Source organism: Mustela putorius, unplaced genomic scaffold (assembly GCF_011764305.1).
Source record: "Mustela putorius furo isolate JIRA1106 unplaced genomic scaffold, ASM1176430v1.1 tig00000275_pilon_pilon_pilon, whole genome shotgun sequence".
Classification (NCBI taxonomy): domain Eukaryota; kingdom Metazoa; phylum Chordata; class Mammalia; order Carnivora; family Mustelidae; genus Mustela; species Mustela putorius.
In genome coordinates, this window is record NW_025421341.1 from 2,315,244 (window position 1) to 2,334,487 (window position 19,244).

The window sequence follows — 19,244 nt, forward strand, 5'->3', positions numbered from 1 at the left end:
TTTTAGACTGTTAAAACCAAGCCCTGTAAATGGAAGTCCTAAAAGTCACCAGGCATTTTCACTCTTCTAAAATTACTTCAGCATCTGTCAGTGAATTTAACGTCTCTTCACAAGAGGAAACAAATGCCTCGGACTCCCGCCGTTCTTCCCTTTCTCCATCTAATCCCTGACTGACTCGGAAGATTTCCCACTAGCCAATGATCTCATGGGTAGCCCATAAAAGTAGCGTCTGGTTAGACCACTTTCAGAGTGGCTAAAAAATTTACTCTCCATGAGCACATTCGAGTAAGCAAGGCAGGAGGCACAGCAGCCGAGGGACGAGGCCAAAGGCAGAGCACACCCAGGGTTAGGGTAACACAACAGTGACCAGAGGCGGACACTGCAGAGCGGTTGGCTTTCCCTCGTCATACAAATTCCCATTGAAGATGGTAGTCGGATTTGGACTTTTTTAAAGCAAATATAAACTGCTTCATACAAATCACAAAAATTGAAAGAAACAGACAGGATAAGGATTTAGTTTAAGCATCTGTGTCCGATGCCTGAAACCTCAGGCTGTAGTCACAGCGTTCATACTTCGGCACTTACCTCAGAAGTGAAAATTACAATAAGCGTTCAAGAATAATCTACAATAACCTAATTAGTGTATTTGGAAAATGACATTATCTTCAGTGTCATGGTTTAGATGTCCTATGAGCTATGTGTAGAGATGTGAAATTATTTTTGAGTTTAATGTATAAGATCAGACTGGACACAATAAAAGTGAATATCCAGAGGCCTACTGTCCACTACCTTGGTAATAGCAAAGGAGTAAGTACTATTCCAAATGCAAAAAAGGTTATCACTCCTTCCAATCAACTATTTAAAATATTAAGTATGAAGGGCAGAATCAATTTGCAAAAAGAACTGTATAGTACAGATAAGTGACGATTATGGTAACACAACCTAAACATTGTCATGTAAATATTACTTTACCTTATTTGTTTTTCATAAGGCTTAATGAAAGGAGAGCCTCGCATAGTTTGTGTTTTAATAATGTGGTCGTCCAACAACATCTGGATTTCATCAACCGATGACAAAATAAATGTCCCGCTTTCTCTATAAGGAAGAATCACAAATTCCATTGCCTCCCACTCGTTAGTCATCTTGTCCATGGCCTTTTCAAGAGAATACTCTTTGCTAGCTGCTTCACTAATCCCTTCAAACCTATCCAGATACGGTTCCAAATCCATGTCTAAAAAAGTGAAGACAGTGGAGTCGTCTGCCGGCTGCAGTGGGAAGCCAACAATGTTGGACATGGCCTCCCAGTGCCGGGGGCGCAAGCCAGGATTACAGATCACTTGAATCAGAGGAATGTGCTGCTTGAAATCTTCTACCTTTGCTCTTACTTTTTTTGTCATTGCCAATGCATTTGGAGAATCATGGAAGGTTTTTTCCAGCTTATACAGCCCTCTCCAGTAATTTCCAACATCTGTTTCTACTTGGTCGGGATTCACCTTATGATACGGTCCTTCAGTCCATCCTCGGTATTTGTTGCTAAATTCCACAGCAGTTTCATAGAGACGGAGGTAAGGGTTCAGCCCATCCTGGATTTTTTTACGTTGAGGGTATATTGATGGTAGCCAACCAAACGCCTCTTCCTCAGCATTAAATTGCTCGATCTGGAATGACAGGTATAAGGTATGTTATTCTAGAAGTGAATGATACTCAAAATTAATTTTTTGAAAATATTTTTATCAAAAGTGGCCCCAAGCTCTCAATAAGCCCCAAAGTAAAAACGAAATTAGGCCATAATCGAGAATTACTGAGCAGTAATCGATCCTATTTCTTTTTTATAACATTTTCCAGAGAATAGTATCTGGTTAAGTTAGTTAAAATAGTAATGGTATATATTTAAAGAAGTCTCTATCCATCCAGATATATTGAAGTTATACCATGATTTATTAATTGACTAGAACTTAAGTACTTTTAATACACACAGCATTGTATCAGGTACTGTGGAAAACAGAGGGAAAAAGTAGTATATTGCAAAATACCAACACTAAGGAGGTGGTATATATCAGGAAATAGACATGCATATGTAGAAAGTGAAATTACAATTGTTCAACAATAATATGAGGCGATAGAAGAGGGGTCTTAGAGTAGTATCTCTTTAATATACATGAATAGTATATACTAAAAACGCTATCACTCCGAGGCAGGAGATCATGGTGAATAGGTGCTTATGTAGAGAAGATACAACCAGAGCTGGTCTTGAAGACGTGTGTGGGATAAGAAGAAGCAAAGAAGGGGCGCCTTGGTGGCTCAGTGGGTTAAGCCTCTGCCTTCCGCTCAGGCCATGATCTCAGGGTCCTGGGATGGAGCCCCGCATGGGCTCTCTGCTCAGCAGGGGGCCTACTTCCTCCTCTCTCTCTGCTCTCCTCCCCCATTGTCCCGCCCTCACTCATGCTCACTCTCTCTCCAATAAATACAATCTTAAAAAAAAAAAAAAAAAGAGGCAAAGAAAGCACTAATTTCCTCTTTGTTTAGTAGTGAAGTTTGTGAAACTGTGGGTGGTTTAAAGGAGAAGTCTATAGATTTGAAAAGTGTGAATTAGGTTTATAAACTATGCAGGTTACCCAAAATTTAAGTGGCCACAGAATTCTAAAATCTACAGCTTCTGTTTTCTCTACATGTGTTCAGACTTCAGTGACTGTTATAAACTATTTAATTATCTGAACTAATAAGATACAAAAATCCTTTGATGTAAGAAAAATGGGAAAGCATCATAATATGGTCTGTTTTCATATTTCCCCTTTTTGTTAAAAAATGCAATTAAAAATCTCAAACATCTCCTTTGGCAAAGGGTATGGCTTTTCCACCTCAAGCTTCTTCTAATGAGAAAGCCAAGTTCTGACATAGCAATATCAGGGAAAAAGTGGCTCAACGGGAGAAGATAATGGGCATAATTTCAAAACGCAGTCACCAAATCTATACCGCCTTCTATGAAGATGCGCACACTATAATGAGGAAGCAGGTGCTAGCACATGATATAAATGATTAAATGATGCAAAATAAAAAATAAGCAGATGGAAATATCACTCTATCTTTCAAATAAAAGACAAAGGCCACTGAGATAACTACCAAAAGAAAGCAGCAAGCTTCTCCTCAAAGCATGTCTATAAGATCTATTTTTACCACTTATTATTTCCAAAAATGTTTAATTCCAGTATAGTTAACGTATCGAGTTATATTCGTTATAGGTGTAGAGCATAGTGATATTTGCAGCATTTATATTATTCTCTCAAGGTACTTGAACTTTTATTTGAATCTATTTTTAAAAGGTGAATGTACAATACAAACGCAAAGCTCTTTCTTTTGAACTAATTCATCCTCTTAAAAATGTTGGAATTATACCTTATCTGCTGCTAAGTCCAACTTTCCATTCAGTGTTTGAGCCTTTTTCAGGTATCGCTGTACATCCTGAAGGTCTCCAAAGGAGTAAAATTCTTCTGCCTGTTTAGCATAACTCTCCAATTCCTCCACAAACCGTTCACACCGTAACTAGTACGAACAATATTTGTTGTTAGGATTTTTTTAAGGTAAAACCCCTAGGCATTGCAAGAAAGTTCAAGTATTTTAAAAGATTATCAGAATTATTATTCTATTTTGTCACAGGCAAAAAGAGAGGAATCATCTGGAAGAGAACAAGGATCTAAAACATGCAGCATTTTTAAGAGTCAGGATTTAAAAGTAATGAATTAAGCTTCCTATAATTCAGGAATTAAAGTTAACTTTGTTTTATCAATCTAAGATATTCTAACCAGTAAAATAAGAATGGATTAAACAACGGTATTATTCTTTAGTATGCTAAAGAATGTGTGCTGACAAATGATTTATAAGAATTTTTTTTAATTCATAATAATCAAGTATGAGGCTAAAAGAAAGCTCCAGTGTTTTAAGATCTGTGGCATTTTTACAAACAACTGGAAAAAAACCCAGATTTTCTTTAATCGTGTTCTGATAGTCAGTATCTTTTCAATTTTTGGTTGCTAAAACAAAATACTTCAAGGTTATTTTTCTTGTCCTATGTACTCTCTTCACAGGAAATGTGCAAGACAAATACATCTGGATTTTAAAATCTAAAAACTCTAACTTTCCAACATAAAACAGGTGTGTGGTTTTTGTTTTTGTTTTTAATGAGAAAAGCTCATTACAAAATTGTCATTGGTAAGGCACTCTAAGTTAAATGGCTCTAAAAATAGAGCTCTTAATAAAATATTCAAAAGTCAAATCTGAGTTATTAAAAAATGGATTTTCTATTTTATGGATTATCTAGGCTGATTTGTATCCTCTTTAGTTCATGGAAATTTTATAGTTCTGGTGCAGTGGGGGAAGGACAATGAGAAGATGAAATTCCTCAACATTATAGGAAGTTTGCAGAATAGTAAAGTATAGATAATTCTGGGCCATCTAACAGTTTGCTAAGAATCTGTTATAATTTCCGTGTCTAATATTTGTGATTCATGATGTCTTCTACAGGTTTAAAAAAAAAGCCTGAAATGACCTAAATGCACAACAGAAACACCGACTGCTGTTTAAAATAAAAGTTTTTGGTTAAGCCTGTGAATTAGTCTTCCAGCATGTTCTGTCAATTAACCACATTTGCCGTAACGTGATTTGCTATAAGGGACATCTCTCCTGGCTGACCTGGCATGAGTCTCCTCACTTTGGGAACCTCAGCTTCTTCATTTATATGGTGAAACTGAATGTATGAAATCATGTATGCAGACACAGCCCTGGAGCACTCCCTCTGTTCCCGTGTGGGGGACACCTCACTGGCCACGGTGTAAAGGGAGAAAGGAACAAGGAAACAGCCTCTATCAAAGGGCTGACCGTCCATGGGGGAGACGCACCGGACAAGGACAACATCACGATCGGGTGGTTAGTCCACGGAGATGCGTCACAGTGTGATGGAAGCAGAGAAGCAGCAGAGCTGAGCTCTGGCGAGAGGAATTCTGAGAGAGTCGCTGGCGTGAGGATCCCGTGAGTGGGCCAGGGGTGCGCTCGCTGGCAAATGGAGGGAATGCGCGCGCGAGAGGAGAGGTGTAGCGGGCCAGGGGTCTAAAAGTTGCTCGGGGTGAGCCAAAAGTCAAGAATGAGGAGTGGAGGAGGTAGACGAGACTGGACAAGCAGACGAGGGGAAAAACACAAACCGTCGTCTATGTAGGACACCAGAGAAGGCGAGAGTTATTGAATGTTCGAGTGAGGACTCTGGGCACAAGCCTTAGGTGATTCAGTGTGTGTGAAGGCACACTTTGCTGAGAGAGCTTTGATGTTAAATAAGGAAAGCAACTCAAAAAAGTACTATAAACTGTATAAGATAAACACTATTTTTATTAATGGTCACTTGAGGGCAGTATACTAGGATTTTTCACCCTTGAAAAGTCAAGAAATGATATAACATATCGAGCCAGTATGGATACCATCTTCCTCTAAAATTGATGGCATGAGAAAGCTTAAATATCTGACGTGTGAGACAGAGCTGATGATGCCACGTAGGTTGAAACTTAAGCATTTCCAGAAAATGAAAATAATTCAAAATATCTGTGATGCCAACCTTAAGGCCTTCTTGATATTGTTCTGTTTTCTCTTTAATGATTTTCCTATGTTCATCAAAAATTTCATCCATTCTTCCATACCACTGAAACACATTATTATTGAGCCTAATGTCTGCTGGAGAAAAGTTTGTGCACTCGATGAGGAAGGCGAGGCAGTTTTTAGAATCCACCAGTCTCTGGCCCAGCTCGACCATGTCGGTGGTCTCTACTTTCTGAATATAAGCCTGCAGGAAGACAAAAGTTGCAGAAGGCATTTTAAGGAACAGCTTAAGTCAAAACATAGGCTGTGGAAACGCTATGTATAAAGAAGCATGAATATGCACAGATTTGTTGGAAATGTAGACTTTGCAGTTTAAGAGAGAAGACTGCAGCACAGTTTTCCTGTCATCGTTCCCAAGCACCTCTACACAAAAGCAGTGGGAAAAAAAAAAACAGAAAATACTAAACAACACATAAGAAGCACTGGAAAACCAGAGAGTGTTATGGGTTCCTGGGAAAGATGAAGCAGGGTAATATCACCTATGCTTTCACGGTCGCATATTGGGGCCCCTCCTAATCCCCCTCCAGTGCCTGCCACCCTGCCAGATGCTGGCAATTCAGTGTGACAACCAACAGCCCACGGCTTTGCTCTCAGAGACTTGTTGGGGGAACAAGTATTAGTTGAACTGCCACCGTAACAAACGTCAGATTGCAGACTTGCAGCAGACACCAGGGCTCACTTTTCTTAATTACAAAATCTAAAAGAGAACTATAGGCAAATATAACAAGAACTGTGCTAAATCTGTATGAGGATAATGATAATACTTTATTGAGGGACATTTTTAAAGTTCTGAATAAATTTGAAAACGTAGGTTAAGATGTAACATCCTCGAGATGTAAATTCTCCTCTAGTAAGTATAAAACCAAAGCAATTTCAATCAAAATTGCATTGGCAATTTAAAAAACAAAATTCGTCATAATTCTGACAGTCTCTGAAATCATAAATACTTGAGTAGCAAAGATAATCATGAAAAAAAAATGAGAGCGAGTAGCCAAATATGAAAATATAATACATACAGATACAGTTATTTAAACAGTTCTTGTTCTGTCCCAGGAATAGAGGAGGAAGAAGAACAGAAGTCAGAACTAGATCCATGTACATGGAAATTGAGTGTTGAAAAGATGCATTTAAAATTAGGAGTCAACTGACAGATCATTTAATAAATCATATTAGAATAATTAGCTACTGGGCGCCTGGGTGGCTCAGTGGGTTAAGCCACTGCCTTCGGCTCAGGTCATGATCTCAGGGTCCTGGGATCGAGTCCCGCATCGGGCTCTCTGCTCAGCAGGGGGGCTGCTTCCCTCTCTCTCTCTCTCTCTCTCTGCCTGCCTCTCCATCTACTTGTGATTTCTCTCTGTCAAATAAATAAATAAAATCTTAAAAAAAAAAAAGAATAATTAGCTACTGATCTTGGAAAAAACTAAGGTTCCTTGTTACCTAGGAGAAATACAAAGAAGGTACATTGTTGTGAAGAAAGGAACTTGCAGCAGAGTAATGATTTTGCTTTTGCAAAAGCAAATCTGTGAGAAGTGATGGTGAATGCAGGGGATGTGTATGTGTGTGTGTGTGTGTGTGTGTGTGTGCACGAGCACACGCAGACATGTACGCACGTATATGTGCACATAGACATAGAGTTCTCCCAAAGCTCTTTTGACACATGTTAACTTATATATCTGAGTAATATAAATGTTAAAGGAAACCTGCTTCGCCGTTGAAAAATGAGAAGACTGGTGATTACCTGTAACTACTTACATCCAGCTTCCCTTGTCTGTATCTAACCTCCCTGTCTGTGAAGTAAAGGCTTCTTGTTCTCATGTTTTTAAAAGTCTATTTAATCTTCATTTTTCTGTCTTTCTCTCTTCTTCTCTCTCTCTAGTGTTATTTAGACTTAATACTGTATATATGTTTGGAAAGAGCAGAATTCACACTAAAAAAATCATCACTCTAAAAAAAGGAATTATGGGAAAAGATGAACTTCTGCTTCTGCTTTCTACTTTGTAAAATCCCAGATTATTTAAAATTTTACTTCTGTGATTAAAAAGAAAAAAAAACAACACTGTCTAAAAGTCTTTCATTAATATATCATTCTAACAAGAACAAATATTATGTTACAAATCCAAACAAATAAGATGGGAACCATGATGGTTTCCACAGGTAAATAAATGTCTAACTGAAAATATACTTTTATAATGTGATTAATCAGATTACTGTGTATTCAAATGAATGGATTTTTATTTCCCCAACTGATAATGACTGATTTCAGTACTGCATAAACTGAGAAGTTATTTTACTATTGTGTGACTAAACTTTTTTAAGATGCAGAAATATTTTAAATATCAGTTAATGAATCCTATTTGCTAATTCTGTTACAGATTGTTATGAACAATAGAAATTCACACTAAATAATTCCAAATTTGTAAATATTTCCAGTGATGGCTAGGAGGGTAAATAAATGACACTCTTCCTACTCAGCATTATTTTTTCCACAGGCATATATGGTTATGGAATTCTCCAACTACTTTATAATCGTCCAGGATCAGAGTGCCACTTGACATCCTACAACAACTAATATAAAATATAAAAATATAAAAGTGATCATATACAGGTGTGTGTATCAAATACACATACATACGCATTCACGTGCTAACACCAATGCAAGTACAAAGACTTTAAAGAAAACAGATTTCTTTTAGTTAAATGCTGATATGTAAAGTCAGTTCTAATGATTTAAAAACTTTTCTTTGAAAGTTGACTAATTTAAAGAATGTACATAAGCACTGTAATTTCTTGCCTATACAAAGTTTTGAATGATTTTATGTATTTTGCTGGGTTTGCTTCCCTATCTCACAATCTAAAAAGAAAAGATTCTATTTTAGATCTTGGGAATGCTGGGTAGGAAATGGGGTAAGTCTTATAAAAGCTTGTTGTTACAAAAATGAAAAAGGAGGGCGCCTGGGTGGCTCAGTGGGTTAGGCCGCTGCCTTCGGCTCAGGTCATGATCTCAGGGTCCTGGGATCGAGTCCCGCATCGGGCTTTCTGCTCAGCAGGGAGCCTGCTTCCTCCTCTCTCTCTCTGCCTACTTGTGATCTCTCTGTGTCAAATAAATAAATAAAATCTTTAAAAAAAAAAAAAGAATGAAAAAGGAGTAAAATAAAATTGTGATTAGCTAGTTGTTTTATACTGTTTTACTTACCACTAGGCAGATTCTAACACAAAAGGAACACCAAAAATGATTAAAGTGAGACTTACCTAATATTTTTAGTAGCATAAATCCTATGCTCAAAACTTATTTCGGCAAATTACCACGAAAATTTTAATGTATAACCAAAATAGCCTATAAAAACAAATTATTAAAGATTAAATATTTGTGGGCGCCTGGGTGGCTCAGTGGGTTAAGCCACTGCCTTCGGCTCAGGTCATGATCTCGGGGTCCTGGGATCGAGTCCCGCATCGGGCTCTCTGCTCAGCAGGGAGCCTGCTTCCCTCTCTCTCTCTGCCTGCCTCTCTGTCTACTTGTGATCTCTCTCTGTCAAATAAATAAATAAAATCTTTAAAAAAAAAAAAAAGATTAAATATTTGATTAAAAAAATTAAGAATGGCACATATCTCAGGTTGCCCAAGACAGTCCTGGCTCATGCTATTAGCATGGTAGTAAGTATTAATATTGTTCCCCAAAATATTGGTAGACAATACACAAACAGCTCCGATATTTCACCTCTCCCAATAGCCATACCCTGTGGTATCTTCTCATGCTGTGGCCATGTGACTTGCTTTGGCCAATGAGATGTTAACTACTGTAATGCACAGAGACAATTGAAAAGCATTTGTACACCCGGGTGTGGTTTTGTGTCTCTACCATGCCGTGAGAACACGTCCAGTAAACCTGCTGGAATTTAAGAGACAAGCGGAGCAGAGTCAAATTGCCAAAGATCGTTTCACTAGTCAACTCAACTGAGAACTAGCTGACCCAACTGAGTGAGTGACCCAACTGGGAGCAGAACCAGCCGGGAGCACCAAACTGTAGACTCATGAGCTAAGAAAAACAAAACAAAACATTATTTTAAGCCTCTTTTAACTTTCGTAGTGATTTGTTATTGTATTATCATGTTGATAATTAACTAATAACAGCAGGGGAAACAATTAACTTACACACATATGACTATAAAGTTTATAAATAATACCTTCATTTCCATTAGTTCGGCTGTATTTGGAGGAGTGCTAAGAGCTTTTTCTGCTATCTTCTCAAATTCATCACATAATCTGAAATACCAGACAAAATCAATTTATGTAACTAAGTTTTATTCTTAAATATATTCTTATATACTAAATGTGCCCTTATGTGAAAAACAAAGTAAGATGATCTTATCTATATGACATCTAAAAATCTGTGCCATTATTCATTCAATACACATTTAATGATCATCTCTTACATTTGCAACTATAATACTAAGTGACAGAGATAGAGAATTGTAGAAGACGTAATAATGACTCCAAGCGGTTCATAATCCTGTATAGAAAACAAGGCCATAAATAAACGATCACTTCTGACCTAGAATTTTAGGGGCTCTACCAGAGATTTATTTGAGATAGCACCAAAAAAGTAGTATTAAGTAAGGGAGTGATTAACTCTACTTGCGGCAAACAGTTAACATGGACCTCTATGCTCAGAAACTTCTAGTAATATGCAAATATTTCCTACTTATTTGGGTTGTAGCCCATATAATGAACTTACTGTGAGATTTAAAAAAAAAAAAATAACAAAGTGGTAAAAGGTTAAAAAAGACCAGATAAAACAGGTAGAAATTTCTTAAAGAAGATTGACTGCAATGGGGTACCTCGGGTTTCAGGCGGTTAAGACTTTGACTCTTGATTTTGGCGCTGGTCATGATGTCAGGTCATTTGACTGCGCCCTGCCTCAGGCTCCGCACTGGGCATGGAGCCTGCTTAAGATTCTCCCTTTCCTTACCCTATCTCTCTCTCTTTAAAAAAAAAAAAAAAAAAGGAAGAAGAAGAATGGCTGTGAGGTGGAGAAAGAAACAGCATGGTTGTGAATTTGGGTTGAAGTGGGGAGTGTGGAAGAAGAAAGAGGGTTCTGAAGATGGTTGTAAGTTTGAGAGGCAGAATCCACAGCAGAGGAGCGATTTTTAGTGAGATACAGAGGACATGGGCAACTGGTAGAACCAGCTCCAGAAGGATGGGCGCCAAGAGGGTTGAGCCCATAGGCAGAGAGAACTTTGAAAGGTATGACAGACTCTTTCCCAAAAATATGGGGAGACAGGAATGAAGGGCTCTTGCAGAATTGAGGTGAGACACAGAGGGGCAAGAAGTTGAGGCACTGGTATCTGACTGGTCCTCTAATATTCCTGACATGTCCTTTGTACTTCCCGTGTGTGGTGAGAGGCAAGGTTTGGAGGAAGAGGGGAAAAGTAGAATCAGCACAACCTCAGAAGGGACAGTTAAGAGACAGAGGAAATAGCTATGAAATTAAAATAAATATTTAACGCAGCATGAAGAGCTACAAGTAAAAGACATTTTCACTATTCTTCCAGAACTTTTAGAGGAAAAGTGCTTTCACAATTGAATATGGGATTCTGGTTCCGACTGGCTGTGCAGGAACCTGTCCTGCCTCAGCCTTACCCCTCACTCCTCCTGCCTCTTTCCAGCGACACAGATCAGTCCGAGTTCTTCAAGTAACACCATCCATTTTCACACCTCACACCCTTATATATGTTGCTTTTTCTAGCTGGAATTCTTTTATTTACATTGTTCACCTGGTAGACTCCCAGAACTCATCCTCTAAAATGAATTCACATATCTTCTTGCTCGTAGCTTGCCCTGATTTTTCCCACTTGCCCAATCTCTGCTGGGAAGGACATTAATCATGTCCTTCTCCATTCTGTGTCTGTGGCTCAATCCAGCATTTACTGAACCTTACGGTTTGTATTTCTATTTCCCCTTAAGACTATAGCTTATAATAGTTATATATAACTTATATATTATATTATTATAATAAATTAAATATATTATGTATTACAGTAGTTATATTCATATTTAGAATATAAGCACCTACTCTTGTGCTTAATACAAGCTTCCTTCAGGCTTTTTTACAGCCCGAATCTTCTTTTTAATGATCTATTTTTTCCTATAATACCATAACAATTACAAAATTTTTGATTGGGAGGGGTGTCTTCCATGTGACTGATACCAGAAAAAAGGTTCCCAGAGCAACACGAACACCAGTTGTTGATTCAAGACGAGTTCTACATCCTGTCTACATACAAAGGCATTCTGTTTATACCTTAGCATTTTGTGAGTTTACTTAACATGAGCCGGTTATCCTAAAATTCCCCAGGTTAGTAAAAAAATAAGTTTTTAGTTAAGACAACAAGTTATTAGCCTTGAAGAGTAATCCCAGTGAGTGAAATTCTAAATCTGAGGATCCATTAGGACCCAGGAAAACTATTGGGTAAATCCACTTTGAAAATCCATTTTGTGTATTGATTATACAAACTTAAAACTTAAAACATTAGTGATGTTAGAGAACACCTATCTGACTTGTGAAAACAAAACTGCAAACACTTCTTACTACCGCCTTATTTCAAGCAATCAGGAAGGTGCATTCGTGGTGAAAAACTAATAATCATAAAATGACAAAGCCAAGTAGAAGTAAGTGTGACATCATCTTCTTGGAGGGTCATTGATGACACTGTTGTAATCTAAAACTTCATTTGAATGACAATTGATCCTATCTAACAACACCCTGAAAAAAAAATATCAGTATCACATAAATACCTTGTATTTACTTCCTGATGATCTCGGAACATTTTAGCTATAAGTTTTCCGCAAATAAGTTCTGCTCGTTTCACCAAAGCTCTGATTAATTCCTCACAGTGCATTTCAAACATTCCTAAACGGATAGTCTGCAACAAGAAGTATTAAAAGTTTAATGAACATGAAAAGAAAAGATTCCCACAATTTTGCCTTTCTCACAATATTGTTTGGTGTGTGTGTGTGTGTGTGTGTGGTGTGTGGTGTGTGTGTGTGCATGTGTGTTCAATATGATGTAGGCAGGATTTTCTAACCTCCCATTTGCATTTTACAACCATCTTCTGGATAAATCTTCAAGAGTTTGCTATCTTGGAAGCCAATTCTATCTCAGGACAACAATGGACATAAGAACTTTGGAGAATTGAGTTACTGCTAAATAGACAGTGGGGGATTTAGATGTCGTATCTGCTCCGTACAGAAGAGTAATGTGTATTTTGGGTGGAAATTTTGGAAACTATGAAAAAGGACAAACAAAAAATTACCAGTCTCCTACGGAACAGAAGTAATCACATTTTGGTGTGATTACCATATTTTCTGAAAGATTTATAAACACTAAAGCAAAAAAACAAAAACAAAACAAAACTAAGCTCTTGGAATTTTTGAGGGGACAAATCATATCAAGTACAAATTATGTAAAGCAGAAGTCAGACTTGAAGTACTAGACTTTCAGCTCTCTGGGGACAAGAACACTGTTTTGTCTACTTCTATATATCCTGGGTTTCCCACAATGCTCGGTTCATGGAGAGGCAATAAGTACTTTCCCTGTTGACAGTTATGGTCTGATTCTTTCACTGTATGATCTAAAAACATATCCTCATAAAACTGGGAAAAGATCCTAGTTACAAAGAACAGTTGTACAAAACGGACCCTTTACCTTTCTAGATGTGTACTGTATCTCCTCTATTAGTTTTTGATATTTGCGAATTTCTTGCATTATTTTCTCATAACTCCGGTTCTCTTCAAGGAAAGCATCAGCATCTTGCTCAGCTTTCCTGGTGATCAGGTAGTCATACTTGTCATAGAGTCTGAGGTGCTCCTTGGGTGCCACACTCTCTCTCTCTATCACTTCTTTCACTTTTTCTTTGTGGGCTTCGACAATTTCATCCAGAATTACTGGCTTCAAGGTTGTTGGTTTAGACTTACTTTCCTAAACAAAGGGAAAAATAACATTCATTTAAAAAAATAAAGGTAACTGTATCATTTATCTTTGTAAAAATGCCAATCTTACTGTGTGTATTTGTGTGTGTGTACACACACACATACATTCATAAAGTCTTTTTTATTTATTTTAAGATTTTATTTATTTGACAGAAAGCGAGAAAGCACAAGCAGGGGGAGCATCAGGAAGAGGGAGAGGAAGCAGCAGACTCCCCACCGAGCAGGGAGCTTGACTCGGGATGCAGGACTCGATCCCAGGACCCTGGGATCATGACCTGAGCCCAAGGCAGATGCTTAAATGACTGCGCCACCCAGGTGTCCCTCTTTTTTTATTTTCTAATCTCTATAGAAAGAGATTCAGTCTAATAGTATACTGAACACCTAAGTTTCATGGACTTTTTTTGTTTTCCTTCAAGGCTACCTAGTTGTGTTTTGGGTTTTCTGTATGCATGAAAGAACTATCACTTGAAAATACACACGAAATAAAAACACCAAAACCCACATTGTATTTGTGCAATTGAAAGGTAGTGCTTGCATTGTACTAAAAAGTAAGCCAGCTCAATGTCATATCATCATATTCTTTAATCACAGTACTTTTTCACCTTGAGGAGTAATCTGTCTAGAACAAAGAAAAATTGTTTACTCATTCATTGACCTTTGATCTTTGATTCTGTGAACAGCAACTAGAAGAAACTAAAATCCCTGGTTACAAAATGTGCATTCTGCTATCACCATTAGAATAATGAATGAGATAACAACTTTTAATAAGCAAACAAATCTCAATAGCTTGTCTCCTCTTTTCAAATAAGAGGGCAAGGATATGTGCCTATAGGGTTTATTATCCTGAACCAAGTTACACTTAAAAATATACCTGCTCTACCTTTCATTTGGAAGAAGGGATTTTTCACTCTAACAAACAAAAATTATGATCAGTAGTGGATATTCTAGAGCATTCACTAGATACTATTAAAGGATTCCTTAGAGAACTGGGTAATTTATTCAGCTATCAAGGATGCATTTGCCCGCTATGCCCTCTAGGGGGATGTTAGGAAATCATAATGGTTAGAATTAGACCCTTTTTGAGAACATTAGTGAATCCCACCACCACTACAACGCTGGGCTCAGTAGATGCTTGGTGCCATCTTTTCTGGGGCCAGCGGGGTGGTGGTGGAGGGGAGACTCTGAGCTAAAGAAATCTATATTGCGTACTGTACGCAAAGTAATTATTGGATCTAATGCCAAGCTCATCAATACTCATTATATAATATTTCTTAAACGTATTAACAGCCTGCCTAATGTCTTCAGCCTATAGGTCTATCTTTCTAAACCTAATTGGATACCAGTACACAGAACTATATTAGAAAGTATACTTTTTTTTTTTTTAAAGATTTTATTTATTTATTTGACAGAAATCACAAGTAGATGGAGAGACAGGCAGAGAGAGAGAGAGAGGGAAGCAGGCTCTCTGCCGAGCAGAGAGCCTGATGCGGGACCCGATCCCAGGACCCTGAGATCATGACCTGAGCCGAAGGCAGCGGCTTAAACCACTGAGCCACCCAGGCGCCCAGAAAGTATACTTTTGATATGAATTCTAATCAGTTCCTATCAAGAGTTAAGGGAAATGATATTTTGAATGAGACAGCTCAAGTATTCGAAAGTCTATCAAAATAGATCATGAGATGGTGATATGCTTGGATTCACAGCATCTTGGGCCCTTGAAGGTTTGTCTTCCAGGGGGAAAGAAATGTATTTTAATTTTACTTTCAGTTTCTATCAAAGACTATGATAATAAGAACACCTCTACAACCCACTTCTGCCATTGCTGTCAAAGGTCATCAAAATCATGTTCAGTCATCTTACTCGAAGTACCTTCTACATCGCTTCCAAACCTGAGTACTAGCAAAATATCCCTAGATGATTCCGGCAACCTATTTCTGAGAACGAGCTATCATTGTGAATCCACATGTCTAGGGGCAAGAAGTGGTGGTGGTAGATTTGTATTTTTAAAATATCACCAGGTGATGCTGATATGTAGGATTTCAGAACCATTACTCCATGTAAAATGTAAGACTCCTCTCTCAAAATCTGATAACAGGGAAAAAGACCTGAGCAGTTTAAATTAACTGCTTAATCCCAGTTAAAACTTGTCATATATTCCTCCTCACTTCAGAAGCCAGGAAACTTAGAGCCATATTTTATAACCATTAAATCAAAGTAACTATCTTCATTCAAATGATGGTAATACTTTTCGTCACTCTGAGCATGCCTAGTAACAATTATTAACTCGTTCTATTTGTCTGTTTCATAAACTCCCTCAAATCCTTATTGAAAAATGGCAGGGTATGCCTGGAGAAAGATACAATAGCTGAACTGAAATTAAACAAAGGCCAAAGTAAACTACATTTCTCCAGAGACTTCTATTTATGACAATATGTGGACTCTATAACCTGAAAATAACTATCTAGTTCAAAACATATAAGAATGCCGGAAAAAATGCCAAATATAACTTTTCTAATGCGTAGCTAAGGAAGCAAAATAAAATAATAGGGAAAGTCTAGGGGCTAAACGTGAGGGAACACATGAGTTGGGAGGTAATTATGTGCGGAAGTGAACAGCTGCCCTAGAGACTGCTGATCCCTGGTGGTCTAAGCTTTGTTTTAATGAGTCTCTAGCAAGGGAGGGGGTGGCAGAATGGCTGTTAGGAAACAAAGCCTCAAGCCTGAGCAGAGAGGAATGTCACATTGGCTACCCCCACAGAAAGCCAAGAATACCGAAAGGTGATAGAAAATTTCAGAATGCTGAAAGGTGACAGAACCTCTGAATGAGGAACCAACAACATCTTGTTTGACCTTGTTTTTTGGTGGAGAAGAAAAAAGACTGTCGCCTTAAGATTGTGACCACCAGCTTGTTCTCATGCAGACTTGGTAAGCATTCACACTGCCCGTGTTGTCCACAAAATCCTTGGCAAGAATTTTATTTAAAAAATGGTCTTTGGGGGTGCCTGGGTGGCTCAGTGGGTTAAAGCCTCTGCCTTCAGCTCAGGTCATGATCCCAGGGTCCTGGGATCGAGCCCCGCATCAGGCTCTCTGCTCAACAGGGAGCCTGCTTCCCCCTCTCTCTCTGCCTGCCTCTCTGCCTGCTTGTGTCTCTGTCAAATAAATAAATAAAATTAAATTTAAAAAAAAAAAAAGGTTGTTGGTCTGGAGAGACCTCCAGAGTAACTGTGAGGAGAATATGCAAATTCGGGAGGAACCACCTTAAATTAAGGCCTTAAGGACTTCCCTGCATGAAGTTCTTACATGTATGAGCCCATAATGATAAAGGAAAAAGACCCATAGAAATAAACCACCATGAGCAAGTGTCAGATCAGTGAACGGAGAAGTGAAAGAGAAATGAATATACGACTAAACACAGGCGACAATAAAAAGTGACAAGTCCCATGTGACAACTTACTGGAATTCCTAGAAAATAAAAATATTGAAAAAATAGAAACTTTACGATGAAGATAAACATCCTCACAATGGATAATTTCACAATCACAATGTTGAATAAAATAAAACAAGTCACTCATTACAAGAGGACTCCACATATATACACAGACAAGGAAACACTAAATGGAAATTGTTTAGGGATATGCAGACAGGTAGCAAGTGTATCTTAAAATTTTCAGATTAAGAACGACAAAATTCAAGATTATGATTCTTTTGCTAGAAGGCAGAAGCAGAGGAAGGTGAGCAGGGAAGGGCGGTGGGGAGCAGGAAGAGCTTAAAGGCATCAGTAATACTACATTTCTCTCATTAGATTGTAAGTACACAGGGGTAACTGGATTACCACTTAAAACTACACACTAGTCTCCTGGACCCTTTCCTGTACATGAAATATTTGTTTACTATTTTAAAAATAAAAAAGAGGGGTGTCTGGATGGCACAGTCGGTTTTAGCTCAGGTCATGATCTCATGGTCGGGAGATCAAGCCCCGTTTTGGGCTCTGTGCTCAGCACACAGTCTCCTTCAGATCCTCTCTCCTTCTCCCGCCCCATCTTCCTGCCCAGCTCATGTGCACATATGTGCTCTCTAAAATAATACTTTTAGGGACGCCTGGGTGGCTCAGTGGGTTGAAGCCTCTGTCTTCATCTCAGGTCATGATCCCAGCATCCTGGGATCAAGCCCTGCATCAGGCTCTCTGCTCGGCAGGGAGCCTGCTTCCTCCTCTCTCTCTGCCTGCCTCTCTGCCTACTTGTGATCTCTCTCTGTCAAATAAATAAATAAAATCTTTAAAAAATAAATAAGTAAATAAATAAAATAATATTTTTAAAAAATAAAATAAGAAGGAAATGAGAAAGCTACTGATTGGACTTACAAAACTTGAAAACCTTTTAAGTTAAGGAATTATCAGACATGCTCGACTTGTATACTAGACTGCAGTAGCTCCCGTTGAAATATACAAGTTCAGCATAGCTTTGCTAAGTAAATGACCAGAGAGAGAAGCGAAGTAGAATCTGTGATTTGAGAGTACAGACACTAATGCTGATGGGAAAAGGTATATGTGGAGAGTAACCAACCGGAGGACCGTCTGAGAGAGCTAGAGAAGTATCGGGGGCTGTGCAGCATGGCGTGAGTACCACAGCCAACCCTGACTGCCTGCCTTAAACCTGAGCACAAACTTTAATTCCTTCCCTTAAGAAAAGTTTCAGTCCAAGGCAAGACTAGACTAAGTAACTAAGTATACTGTAATGGAAATACTGTATTTTTTAATTAAAAGCTTCTCATAAGCCAATCACAATGTTGCCAAGCCTTTTATATTCCGCACAGCAGAGGACACAGGTCTACGCCTTTTAGAAGTTGTTTGAAATGAATGTCATCATGAAAATTCAAGCAATCAGAATATCCCTGTTACTTACCCACTTGGAATACAGTTTTGTCTCAACTCTTGGCACAAAACTGACAGCCTTAATCATGGTATCATAAACATTTAGAAGGATGTCTATATAGTCACTGAACTCAGGTTCAAACTTAATGGTGTCATTTTCAAGAATCAGCCTCATGATGAAACCGGGATGTTCAAAAGCTCTAACAGAATCCTGCCAAAAAAAAAAAGGATACATGTATGTGAGTATATACATATATGTATGTGTGTGTGTATATATATATATATGAATAAATGGAGAAAGACTAAGCAGTGCAGTGGTCCCAGTTAGAACTCATGGGTTCTCACCTTTCCTCTTATGCCCTAGACAGTTAAGCCAATGAGGAGGTCTACTAGAAAGTGCAAGAGCACTTCCCAGCTAGACATGTTGGTGTTTAGTACCCACCAGGCCTACAGATCAACCAGAGTTGGGGTCAAGGTTTCAGAAAAAAGAGGATGTGCATAGCAGTGGGGCTCTGGAGTCATGCAAGAAAGAGCCTATGAGAACATTCGGATTCCCAGGCCCAGCGCATACTCAAACAGGACCTTCTCCTGGAAAGAAGAGAGTTCCTTGCAGAAACCTCCCCCAGCCATCATGGCCCAAATTTCCCAATGAGAAGAGTTTTCATTTCTCTTCACTAATCCTCACCAACTAGGTGATACTCGTATATCCTGAATATTCAGGATACTAAGTGTTTTTAAACAGGTAAGTGATC

General features: G+C 38.3%; 1 protein-coding gene across 1 annotated transcript in view; it reads right to left on the reverse strand.

Moving 5' to 3' along the window:
- Nucleotides 1-19,244, reverse strand: part of DNAH7 (dynein axonemal heavy chain 7) — a 254,346-nt gene that overhangs the window by 181,857 nt on the left and 53,245 nt on the right. The window contains 7 exon segments of the mRNA XM_045078496.1: nt 973-1,658; nt 3,394-3,540; nt 5,597-5,821; nt 9,819-9,897; nt 12,430-12,557; nt 13,340-13,612; nt 18,524-18,703. Of these exon segments, the coding sequence (XP_044934431.1) occupies nt 973-1,658; nt 3,394-3,540; nt 5,597-5,821; nt 9,819-9,897; nt 12,430-12,557; nt 13,340-13,612; nt 18,524-18,703 (1,718 nt within the window).